The sequence below is a fragment of the Lynx rufus genome, unplaced genomic scaffold (genome assembly GCF_022079265.1).
Source record: "Lynx rufus isolate CCGP_SWC_20201006 ecotype Redwood Valley unplaced genomic scaffold, mLynRuf1.p SCAF_26, whole genome shotgun sequence".
NCBI classification, from domain to species: Eukaryota; Metazoa; Chordata; class Mammalia; order Carnivora; family Felidae; genus Lynx; species Lynx rufus.
The window spans coordinates 3,130,087-3,143,494 of record NW_025814841.1 but is presented as its reverse complement, the minus strand read 5'-3'; the positions used below and the strand labels follow the sequence as shown (position 1 = coordinate 3,143,494).

Here is a 13,408-nt window from a genome sequence, read left to right as displayed (position 1 = left end):
TGCTTTAAAATGACATTCAGCAAAATACTGAAAATTTAATAAATAGCAATAATCACACACAAATACATATTTCATACTCAATCATTAAGCTATTAAAACAGACAGCTAAAGAATAAATAAACAAGAATAGACAATAAAAAAATATGCGGGGTTTGCAATTCATTCTACTTAAAAAAGGGGGGAGGATCTGAATGATTTCGTAATTTGCTTTCTGACATGTAGCATGATCCTCCCCTGCAGTGAATAAAATATATCGAAAACCACTCTTACAATAATGCAGTCTTTAAATACAACAAATAAATATGAAACCAGCAAAGCAATTTCAAGTTGTAATAAAAACGCCCCCCCCCCCAAAGCTATGGAAATATATAGTCATTGTGGTAGCAAATGACAGTATTGAAAGTGATAGTGCTTGTGCACTGAACTCATCTGTGACCTTGACATGACGTTAGTGCAAATCCCTAGGGTCCAATACAAGCATCACCCTGTACCAGGGAAGGACATTACCAGTTGGAACTTATCTTGTACAATTTTTGTACATTTTTTATAAAGTTCAAGATTTAATGCATAGTAGAATATCTTCATCTGCTTAATTCTGTCCCGAAATAGGGATGAAAAAAGAAATGACTTGGGATTTTACCATTTGGTCTGTACCATATTAGAGTATTAAAGTCAACATTAGAAAATCTATAAAAGAGTTTCACTTTTGCCATTAATTTTTCTAACTCTAAATTTCACATCACAGAATGTTAAATGTAAGAGAAAAATTTGTAGACAAAGGTTTTTCCCTTTGAGAAAGCTCATAATATGATGAAATCCAATAATATTTAGACAGATGTTACCTAAATAAAAACTCAGGTGAATATAAGGGACTTTTTTTTTTGTACATTAACCACCTTGAAATGTGATATATTAAGTTACAAGATGTAATGGCAAAAAGCATAAAGGGTTCAATGAGAAGAAGGTATAATTTTGTACAAACAAATGTTTTAACATAGGATAGATAAACTGACAGTTGAATGAGTCAGCAGCCATACTTCTACTGTGAACTACAGTACCAGGATAAAAACAATTAAAACGAATGGAAGAACATTACTGAACAATATGAATACATAATGCAATTTTAGCTGCTAAAATAGTAAACTCTAAAGTTCATAGAGTTACAAGTTGTTTAATTTAACCATGCAGGCTAATATATAATAATAAGAAATCACCCTGCATCTTTTTTGCTTTTAAATTAAAACTAGTTTAATTGTGAAGTTTACAAAACAACGAACGGATGCTGCTCCGACTCGTACATGGCCTCGCTCGCTGTGATCCGTACCTAACAAAGTAACAAAGCCTCATCATCACTTGTTTCATTTTTCAGTGTTGCTTCCAAGCAAGTGTCTGGGATCTGGGCAGTGTGGACGACGCCACAGCGCGCGCAGGGGCCGTCTCGATTACTTGGCCTCGCTCCAGGGTTCGCTGCGCTGTATGGTTGTCTAAACCCTTGTCCTTGCTCCGAGGCAAGATCGAGAAGAGGTCTGGAGCAGTCATTCACATCCAAGTCTGAAGCTCCATCAGAAACCGGAATTAGCATTTCAACATCATCATCTTCTTCTCTTCCGTTTGCCCCATTATCAAGCTGTCTCAAAGGACTCTGGTTCTGATTTACGGAGCTTGATCGCCCTAATGTAAAACGTACCCAACGCAGCCCCTGAGTCATACGACTTAGTGCACTTGTGAGCTGGTGCCTCGCAGGACTCACACCTGGGGGTTCTACACTTGTCACATCCCTTCCACTATCTGTGTGACCACCTCGGGTACTCTGAGTTGAGGAACTTCCACTTGCTCCCACTGTTGCTTCTACTGCTGTCGTGGGAGGGACTTTTTGGGGCAAAGGAGCCGCAACCCCCCCAGATGCTCCTGCCGTATCTCTTCTCTCATTTTCTGTGTCTGTGTCGTCGGACTCCACAGAAAACAAACTTCTGTGAGCATGACTTCTTTCAGGTTCTCTGCTGGTACTCTGACTAGGGACAACCTCATCTCCATCTGCTGAGACCAAAGCCAATGACCCTGAATGACGTGATCTTGCAAAATTAAAAATACGATTCCAAATATTGCTGGATCTGCCTGCCATTGGAAGCCTGATCGAAGTGAATCCAAGCTGAGATCGTACTGCCAGCCTCAGGTTTTCCAAAACGGAAGCCTACAGAAAATAAGAGGAGATCTTAAGATCGCTAACAATGAAGTATTAACACAGAAAACATGCTTCTAACAAGAACGTGTTGTGGGTAAAGACATTATTACTCATCGTTAGAGTCTATGAAGGATGAATTCAATTCTCTCATCTGTAAAGGTTCACCTACCACAGAATCTAATCTATAACTCGTACCATTGCTCACTTAAGATTTTCCTGACACTGCATTTTATACATACAACTTTAGAGTGATGTTTCATATCAATTACAACAACTATTTTATTTCAAAACTGGATGCTGTAATCCAATTCTAAAAGTGTGCCAAAGGGACAAAATTATTTGACACTGCCTTAGCTAGGAATGTAAACTAGGCTCTTTATCTGGTTTATGCCTTCCTTATTTTTAAACACAGAACAAGTCAGACTTGATTTACAAGGTTGAAACTTTCCCAAACATGGTAAAGTTATATATATATTTCACAGCTGGTTCTCAAGGATTTGTTGAATGAATGGGTAGTGAAGATTGATTTATACTGTCATAAATAAGAGAATTAATTAATTTATAATACAGCACAGGAAACAAAGTTTAAGATTAATTTTTTTATAGCACTACAACACAATGGTATTTGAGACATTTGGACTCTTCTCAATCTTTAAAGATTAGGTTTCATTTTCTACAGCATAGCGTTAAGCATAAATTTTCACACCCTTATTCTTTGAAAATTTACTCATTTTCCTAGATGAATACATTAATGGGTTATTTTAAAAACATACAACATTTATATAAAACAGTCTTTAAGCTCCATCTAGTGGTTATAAAAAGGAGTATTCAAACTTGGAACAAACACAGCTTTCATCTGTGGCATTTGGTATTTAAAATACAGTATTTCCAGGAAAAAATGGTGAGCTGACATATTCCCTTTCCAATGATGCTATAAGTTCACCATGCCAAAACGAATGGCTCTCCCTTTCCCTTCACAGAAGAAAAGAGTTTCCCTTGTTAGCATGTGTTCTCCACCTCTCTTCAAGATGGGTATTAAACTTACTTGTAAGTCCCACATAGGCCTTTTGAACATAATCTCAGGAATAAAATTCACAGAAAGCAAAGGAACTACGATCATAGGAATATTTAATAATCTGGCACGAACTGTCAATAAGAAATCTGAAGATCAGCATACACAGATTTGCTATACAAATGAGTCAGATTTTTCACCAATTAAGAAGTATCTAATTTTATATTAAAAAACAAACAAACAAAAGAACCGGTTCACATCCCTAAGGAATTTCTCCATAGATGTGGTCCTCACCATTTAGCATTTGAGTTCTGAGGCTTTCATGTGAGTACTATGTTATACCCAGCAGTGAACAGAAGGCTCTTCAGATAAGCTTCCCTTTTATTCAGCTATCACCCATCGAGATCAACAACGCTCACTTTCACATTAGAGTCCGTCATAGTGAAGTTCTCTACTTAGAGTTAAAAGTCTGTTTAATTAAAATTAATTTAACATTAGATTCCTAATGTTTTAGGGATAATTTTACATACTTCTTCAGTTTATGAAGAAGAAAGCATTCTTCAGAAAGCATTTCTATTTTTGAATGGGATGGGAATTTAGAATATTCTTTTTCTTTTTAAAGAAAATAATAATTGATAATGACAAACTGATAATGTGTTACCAAAAGTTTGAAATTTGAAAGTTTAATCTCATAAATGGAATAAAATCTAGCTTACTATTCATAAACATTTTATTTTAAAAGTTTGTTAAGTATAATTCCCTCATAAGGCTAAACTATAAACCTAAAGAATGGCGTAGTATGTAGTAAAGAATTAAATGTTATTCAGAGTGAGGTCTGACCTTTGCCATCTGCTTCTGGGATGTGATCTCTGAGCCCTTACAGCATCATCTCTGACAGGAGTGTCCTAGCCTGGGGCCTGGGGCCCGGGGCCAGCCAGATACAGATAACGCTGTGTCTAAGGTGGAGGCTCTAAGCCACACGAGCAGTGTGATGTCGGGTGGGCACTGGACTCGGCAGGATCAGTCAGTGTGCAGGGGGTAGAGACTGAGATCAGCCACATGCGCAGTTAATCATGCCTGCATGGTGGAGCCACAGTAAAAACTCTGGAGGCTGTGTCTCGGGCGAGCTCCCTAGTTGGCAATATTCTGTGCACACTGTCATACACCCGTGTTGAGAGTGTAACACTGTCTCGACTTTGTGGGGAGAGGACAGCTGGAAGATCTGGGTTTGGCACCCTCCTGAACCCTGTTCCAGGGGTCTTATTCTTTGGCTGAATTAATTGAGGTCTTTTCCCTGTAATTAACCATACCCCTGAGTGTAAGAGCTTTCAGTGAGTTCTGAGTCCATCTAGTGAACAGTCAAAACTGAAAATCATTTTGGGAACCTCAGAACTTATAATTTCTGTAAAGATGAGACCTGTTTGGTGTGGACTGTGCTTTCTTTAACTCCACCATTAGCTGAACTCTTGGAGGAGCTTCGGGCCATAGGGGTGGTAGGTGGCAGATGGCAGATGTTAGACCAGGTGGGTGGAGCCGACCATTGTTGGAGCTCCCACCTAAAAAGAAACTGGCCACCTGGCAGGGCTGAGAATGTGTAGCTTTCTCTTATTTTGCACACAAAATTCTGACCAGTGGAACTTCTGAATTATTTACTTAGCAAGGTACATCTAGAGAAATGTTCTTAAAACTATAAATTCTCACCAATATTTCTTAAAAGACTCAAATAAAGGTGACGGACTGTAGTCAGAAATCATATCTACCAGAAAGGAAACGGTCTTCCATTTTGCACAGAATTAAATCACTGGGAAAAGAAGGTTTATCAATTTTTATAAATATTTCTGAATGAATTTACATTTTAAATGTATACACCCTTATGTCTTTATGAACCCTGGTATACTTTAGGCATTGAGAAAGAAGTTTTTAAAAAAATGCTAATAGAACTTTATTTAACTTTAATTTTTTATATTTTTATTAAATTTATTTAGTTCTGAGAGAGACAGAGTGAGAGTGAGCAAGGGGCAGAAAGAGAGGAAGAGAGGCAGAGAGAGAGATAATCGCATGCAGGCTCCTCACTGTCACTGCAGAGCCTGAAGAGGGGCTCAAGCTGACCGGATCTGGGGCTCAAACTCACGAACCATGAGTTCATGACCTGATGCTTTACTAACTGAGCCACCAAGGAGCCCCAAAATAGTGTTAATAGAACTTTAAAGAATTCGGAAACATTAATAAAATAATGAGTTACTATTTAAAGAAAATGATATGAATTCTTAAACAGTGTAAAATCTGGCTGTCAAGTTTTCCCTCAAGTCAGGTAGAAATGTTAACTTCATTGCAATTACTTTTATTGTTAACTAGTTAATCTAATTACTGATATATTACTAGTTACTGTTAAAAAAAAAAACGGTATGAATTCTTAAAGACCGTAAAATCTGGCTGTGAACAAAAGTTTTCCCTCTAGTCAGGTAGAAATGTTAACTTCATTGCAATTTACTTTTACTTATTAACTCATTAATCTAGCAGATTATTAATGTATTAATTTTAACGTTCATTCTTAAATCTTCTAGATGTTTAGTTCAAACAGAAAATAACTTACTAAACTTTACTTCTGAATTTTAATGCACCAAATTATCATAAATAGTAAAATGCTTAAGAATCACATAACAAAATCAGAAGAATGAAAACATTTGGTATTTTGTAGCATTTGTTAAAATACAATGAAACATAATTTCAAATCCTCCATATATTTAATAATCCTTGACTACAAGAATTATGACAAAGGTCCTTTATCAATTCATTTTAGGAAACAGAAATCATAAATTGCAACATACCTGATTAGGTGAACAAACAGGAAAATCTTCAACTGGTGGAATTAAACCCTGAGCAATCAACTGTCCATAAGAGGGAGGGGCTTCTCTTCTTAGCAGTTCTGCTTCCACTCTTGACAGCTGTGTTTCAAATGACCTGTTAGAGAAAACAGGGGAACAGAAAAGGTTAAAAAGGCAAGCTAAAATAATTTTTTAAATCAACAATGAAAAAAATCTGAACCTTAATATATTTGACCATTTTTAAAGCTTAGCCAACTAACATTTATTGGATATCTATAGCATTCTGACACTGAGAATACAAAGGCAAAAAGCCATGGGGCTTTCACTAGGAGCCTGGATCACTAAGTTGTAGTGAATTAGAAATTCCCATAAAAGGTAAATGTATTAGATCTTTAAAGCCCTAAGAACATAAGAGGTTTGAGACTTTAGGTGAAAGTAATCATCAAGTTCAACACATTTAGTTTTTAGATAAGGAAAAGAGTGAATGAGTCACCAGTACACTTTCTGGAATAGCTTGTTCTTATAAGACCTCTGACTCTTCACTGAGCTCTTATGCTGCAATGTAGTCAAAAGTTTTGTGGCCAAAGAGGCAGCATGATTACTTTGATACTGTGCATCTGCGTGTATCTATTAGCTTACCTGTTGGGTATATGAAGTCTTTTGTTGAATCTATAATTTGTAATTCTCCTAGGACTGAGGGTCACTTCTCTACAACAGTGTCCTAAGGGACCTCTCTCTGCCATTAGCTTCTCCCAAGTCCAATCTATCCTGCACCACGTGGAAGAAAACCTTCCCTGAAGGTCACCTTTTAATACTTAACATTTCTGACTTAACTGAGAACTCTTGACACACGGCTGTCATGGACCTGAGACACTAGCCCCATGTTCCAAGTTTTAACTTTTAGCCCTTGATATGTATCTTAGGCTCCAGATGAAATGAAGTATGTGATACTTCTCCAAACAATGCTAGGCATTCCTACTTTTATGCATTTTCCTAGGCTATTTTTTTCAACCACAGTATCTTTTCCCTGTCTACATTCTACTTGTAGATTTCAAATGGCACTTGCTCAAAAAAGCCTTTCCATTCCCCCCCATCAGATTAGGTTAACTTCTGACTTTTCCTCTATACTTTGTTTTACAGCTTTTCTACCATTTATATTTTTGTCATCTTATTCCACTCACCAATGCCTTCCTCCTAACTGTACGGTGCCTGTGAAATTATGCCTTATTCATTTTTCTACTCATCCGTATTGTGCTTTGAACCAAGTAGGTTCTCAAATATTTAGAATTGAATTCTTACTTATAAAAATACAGGTTAAAACACTACAACTGAATATTGCAGCTTGCAAAATTCCTACAAAATAATCTGAAAACAAAAACTAGTAAATACCAGTTCTTAAGTATTTATTAGTTTTTAAAATATATTTTTAAATGTTTGTTTATTTTTGAAGGAGAGAGAAACAGAGTGTGAGTGGGGGAGGGGCAGAGAGAGAGGGAGACACAGAATCCAAAGCAGGCTCCAGGTTCTGAGCTGTCAGCAGAGAGTCTGATGTGGGGCTCTAACTCACAAACTGCGGGATCATGACCTGAGCCAAAGTCGGATGCTTAACTGACCGAGCCACCCAGGTGCCCCATCTAAGTATTAGTTTTTATGTGTTTATTTAGCCTCTTGAGTCTTAGCCTTTTCACACTGATTTTATAAATCATAAAAGATATTTATCTATTTCCCAAAATAGTATGAGACCAAAGTATACTGCTGATCACACTAAAGAATGGTTGCAAATACTGGGGCCATGTTTACTGCAGAAGCCATAACCACTACAATTTTGTCTTGATACTGACCTTCGTTCAAACATTCTCAGGGAATAAAGCTTACAGGTACATCCCAATGCAATGACCAGTAACAAGCCACAGATAAGGCTGCCTATGACGGCTGCAGTTATGACTCTGGTAGGCACAATTACGGGGCAATTCTCCTCATCGCTGCCGTCGCCGCAGTCATCCTGGGAATCACACACCCAGCTTTCAAACACACAACGATTGTTTTTACAATGAAAATTTCCTGGCTGGCAAAAAAAGCAGTTTTTTTCATCTGAGCCATTTGGGCAATGATTCTGGTAGTTGCAGCGATCAGAACGAGGATAACAGACACCATTTCGGGAACAGGGAAATTCTTCCTTTTGGCACATGGTGCAATTTATTTCATCCCTTCCATTTGGGCAATGCCAATACCCATCACAACGCTGCTGTTCTGTGTAACACCCCCAGTTACCCCCACAGGGTATTTCCCATGGCAAACAGAAGCCATCTACTTGGTAAGTTGCATTAAATCCCCTTGCGGCATTCACTTTATCAGCACAAAAATGTACCCTGATCTGTCCAGAAGAAGAAACAACTGTAAGAGGTGCATGAGAATCAAAAGCAGTTAACACACGCAAAAGTTTGTGTGGATTCTCCTCTAATCCATCGTATATTTTGACGTAATCGCCATAACCAGTACCATCAAGTTTAAAGTCAGTGAAGCGTAAAATGACTTTACGATGATCACCAGTGTCTATTAACCAGGTGCAATTGCTTCCAGGAGGATAAAAGTCTGGATAGTTGGGAGAATTGAAAGTACCGTAAAAATATTTTAGCCACTGTCCACAAGTTGGCACATCACAGTCTATCTCATCTCCTAGGTCAAGGCAGTCAATGTTGCCATCACATTTTAAAGACTCAGGGAGGCAAGTGTAAACCTTGGTAAACCGAGACAGACACTGGAACTGGTTGTAGGCACAGGGCTGAAAAGAAGCAGCCGTTGGGGGACCAGCTTCTTTGGCACAGATCTCTTCATCGGAACTATCTCCACATTCGTCCATGTTATTACATTTCCAGGCTTCTGGTATACACTTCCCGTTGCCACAGCGGAACTGATCGCAAGCACAGTTTGGTTCTTCAGATTTCCCTGGGAGGATGTGGGGAGGACGGAGATGGAAGAAGGGAGAAAAAAACATACTCTTTTAAAAGATATATAACAGTAAGTGACACTTTTATAATAAATATTAACTAAGCCCAAGTGATAGGGTTTAAAAAAATCTTATTTTACAAAATAGATCAGTTCTAGTGGCAAACTAATATTGGCTCACTAATTACTCAACAGTTCAATTCATTAAACACTTATTGTTTGTTCCATGAAGACCTTAGTATTTTTTTTTTTTTTTTTTCAACGTTTTATTTATTTTTGGGACAGAGAGAGACAGAGCATGAACGGGGGAGGGGCAGAGAGAGAGGGAGACACAGAATCGGAAACAGGCTCCAGGCTCCGAGCCATCAGCCCAGAGCCTGACGCGGGGCTCGAACTCACGGACCGCGAGATCGTGACCTGGCTGAAGTCGGACGCTTAACCGACTGCGCCACCCAGGCGCCCCAAGACCTTAGTATTTTGATCTAAAGTGAAGAGAACACAAACTGAGGGGTTCCTGGAGGGGAGGTGGGTGGGGAATGGGCTAGGTGGGGGATGGGCATTAAGGAGGGCACTTGTGATAAGCACTGGGTGTTATATGTAAGTGATGAATCACTGAATTCTACACCTGAAACTAAAATTATACTGGGTGTTAACCAACTGGAATTTAAATAAAATCTTGGGGGAACAAAGAACAATTCTGCTTTTGTAGAGAACTCTCTTACTGCAGAACATTTAGTGATATGATACAAGACACTTGAGCCAATAGACTGCACTGCCTAAAATTTGAAAAGAATTCATTGCGTAAACAGCATTACAATATTTTCAAATGAAGAAAAATTTACCCACAATAATCACCTTTCAAATCAATTTATTTCCTATTTTTCATATCCTTTTCTAGTTCTTGTTTATATCTATATCTATATACATACACACAATATTTTGCTATATGTGTCCTACAGTATATTTTGTAATCCTATTCTTTAGAACCAAATTTCTGCTAAGATTATTGTAAGATTAACTTTATACACGGTTCATGATTCATGTGACCATGACACAACACTGCCACTTTATATTTCTATTGTTTTACACAACTGCATGAATTTGAGTTATGTTATAAATTCATTCATCAAATTAGCAGCGGCAAGGAGAGAGGAAAAAACCTGAAATACCTACAGAATTCCAATTATTGTAGTGTACAATGCTAAATATACACCAATAGTGAGGCATGGAAAGAAAATCAAACATTAGCTCCTGACAGTTCCCCAAACTGACAGTGTTTGGGATAATACATCTCCATTAACTTCTTATTTATTGGTAAGCAGGTGACAGAAAATGTGCTTCGAAAGCTAAATAAGTATTACAAAGACTGTGTTTTTAAGAAAAAAAAACTAAAGGACAAGTGCAAATTTTAGAAGATACAAAATGATTTTCAGCAAAAAAGTAGATATAACTTAAAGAAGTGAAAGAAGATTTGATACTACAAACTAGGAAGGTGGAACAGAGCGGTCTTTTTTGCGAAGCTGTGAAGACCATGGTAATTCAGACACACAAAAACATATTCTGAAGTAACTTTCAGGATGTCAGTAAACACTTGAGGGAAAAAAAAGACTTACTTAAATTTTTTTAGTGTTTATTTTTGAGAGAAAGAAAGAGAGAGAGAGAGAGAGAGAGCACGCGCTGGCGAGGGGCAGAGAGAGAGGGAGACACAGAATCTGAAGCAGGCTCCAGGCTCTGTGCTGACAGCACAGAATTCAGTGCGGGGCTCTGACTGATGAACTGTGAGATCATGACCTGAGCTGTAGTCAGATGCTTAACCAACTGAGCCACCCAGACACCCCAAAAAGACTTAATTTTAAAATTAAGTATTTAATTAAAGTAATTAATTAAAGTAATTGATGTATTTAAAATTTGAAAACAAAATTGACCTTAGTTTATAAAAATAATCAGTTCATTAGAATATAAAAAACACCTGTATGAGGCCGTGCTGTGCTTTAGGGCACCTGAACCTTCTTCAATCTCAAACCCCCCCCCTTTTTTTTAATGTTTATTTGTGAGAGAGAGAGAGAGAGAGAGAGACAGATACAGAGTGTGAGCAGGGGAGGGGCAGAGAGAGAGGGAGACACAGAATCTGAAGGAGGCTCCAGGCCTGAGCTGTCAGTATAGAGCCCAACATGGGGCTCGAACTCATAAACCGCAAGATCATGACTTGAGCCGAAGTTGGATGCTTAACCGACTGAGGTACCCAGGCGCCCCTTCAATCTCAAGCTTCCTAAGGTCTAGTCACAATTAGACAGATGTTGTTTAGAAGACTAGCCCCAAAGTGACTTGGTACTTAACACTACAGAATTCTGTTCATTATCTTTCTTCTTTTTTTTTTTTAAAACACACCTGAAAAATATGCCAGTCTGAAACCCTTTCTAGAAATACTGTCATCGGAATGGAACCTGATCCAGACGTGGTCTTGTGAAGAAATATATGGTGGTGGAACTGTCGAACCACAGGCTCTGTAACTTTCGATATTCTTGTATGTTTCTATCGTCAACCAGTCCAAACTGCATCTTCTGGACCCTTGAATATCAAAATCCTGAAAGCTACAAGTAAAAAGTCAGAAAAGGTTATTAATAAGGGTAATTTGGGGGAAAATTTTCACTTAATAACTCTTAATAACTGAGGACTTTATTATAAGCCTTCATTCAATATTCATTGATTCTCCTGGGTTTTCCAGGCATACAGCCATATCATCAGCAAATAATAATACTGTTTCTATGTTCCTAATGTTTGTATCTCTTTCTCAGATTCCTGAACAATACTTCTTCATAAAAAATACCAGATTCCAAAATAATGCTAAAAAAACGTAGGTAATAGTTGGCACCTTGTTCCTTTTTCTTCTTTGTGTGTGTTTAGGAAGGACCACTTCTAATTCAGAATATCCTAAATTATTCTGTATTTGAACCAGAAACACCACACCTAATCTGATAAGCTAAAGTGAAAAAGAGAAAGTCAGCCTCCTCTTAGATTAGACTGGTTCGTCTGCTTGCTTAGTGAGAAGCTTATAGCTTACACTTTCAGGAGATGAAATAACATAAATCTGAGCAAAGTAAAAAAGTTAAAAGTGAACAAATAAAAAATCTTTATCAGTGAAAAACCCCTAAGTTTGGAAAGACTTCTTTTTTAACATAAGTTACATTATAGTCAAACATTGTCTTGTAGTTCACAAAATATGGGCATGCATTAAAAGGTATCAAAAGGTACACACAAAATTAGCTACTGCTATGAAAAAAGAGAAACTAAAATATTATTTTCCAATAACATGTCTCCACCAAAAAGGGAGTATCTGACTTTACCTCCTTGCCTCTGCCTTAATCCAAGTGATAAAGAAGTTAATTATCCAAGGATTATTACATGAGGATATTTCCTCTTTAAGTATTCTGAGTAACTACAACAAAGGCTGACAGATAATTTGATTGTTTCTAATTTCTCATTATTATGAACAATGCTTTAAAGAACCCTTATACATGTATCTCTACACGAGCAAATATTTCTCTAGGGCAAATTTTTCTAGAGGTAGAATTGCTAGGTCAAAACACAAAATTCCACTTTAAATTTGATAGACACTGACAGGAATATTTATACCAACTCACTCCCACTGAATGTATGTGAAAGTACCTTATATTAATGATAAAATATTTATCACTGTTCCATTTTATATTTCCTTATGTACCGAGATGGAAACACTTTTTCCAGTTTACTATTTCTTTTCCTATGAATTGCCTTGCTATATCATCCTTTACCCATCAGAAGTTTTTCTTATTCATTTAAAAATTCTTTACGTTGAACAAACACGTCCCTATTTGGGGGCATGTCTGTAACACAAGACGTATGTACTGATATCCACACGTGCATTCTCTCAACAAATAGCTGGTGAGGTAACTCCTGTTAACTTCAGTCATTAGTTGGCATAAACTGACATCTCTCATTGTGGTTTTATGTGCACTTCTCTGAAGACTAATGATATTGAACATCTTTTCATGTGCTTATTGGCCGTTCTTACATCTTCTGTGAAGTGTCTGTTCAAGTCTTTTGCCCATTTAAAAAAATTGGGTTGTCTTCTTGAGTTACAAAAATTAATTTTATATTCTGGATTCAAGTTCTTTGTTAGATATGTGTATTGATAATTTTCTTCTAGTCTATATAAATTGCCTTTTCGTTGTATCTTTTAATGATCAGAGGGTGTTTTTTTTTTTAATTTTTAAAGTTGTTTTGAGTTAGAGAGAGAGAGAGAGAGAGAGAGAGAGAGAGAGAGCATGAGCAGGGAGAGGGGCAGAGGGAGAGAAAGAGGGGAGAGAGAAAGAGAGAGACACTGTTAAGCAAGGCTCCATGCTCAGTGCGGAGCCCCACAGGGGGCTCAATCCCATGATTCTGGGATCTTGACCTGAGCCAAAA

The 13,408-nt window shown here is 37.5% G+C and overlaps 1 protein-coding gene across 2 annotated transcripts in view; it reads right to left on the bottom strand.

Annotated features, from left to right (window-relative positions):
* LRP12 (LDL receptor related protein 12) overlaps positions 1-13,408 on the bottom strand; it is a 75,267-nt gene continuing 61,859 nt past the window's right edge. For both annotated transcript variants that reach the window (XM_047088970.1, XM_047088971.1), the window contains 4 exons: positions 11,354-11,556; positions 7,861-8,965; positions 6,023-6,155; positions 1-2,191 (listed from right to left, as the gene is read on the bottom strand). In XM_047088970.1, coding sequence (XP_046944926.1) covers positions 1,325-2,191; positions 6,023-6,155; positions 7,861-8,965; positions 11,354-11,556 — 2,308 coding nt within the window. In that variant the 3' untranslated portion in view covers positions 1-1,324. The remainder of the gene's footprint in view (positions 2,192-6,022; positions 6,156-7,860; positions 8,966-11,353; positions 11,557-13,408) is intronic.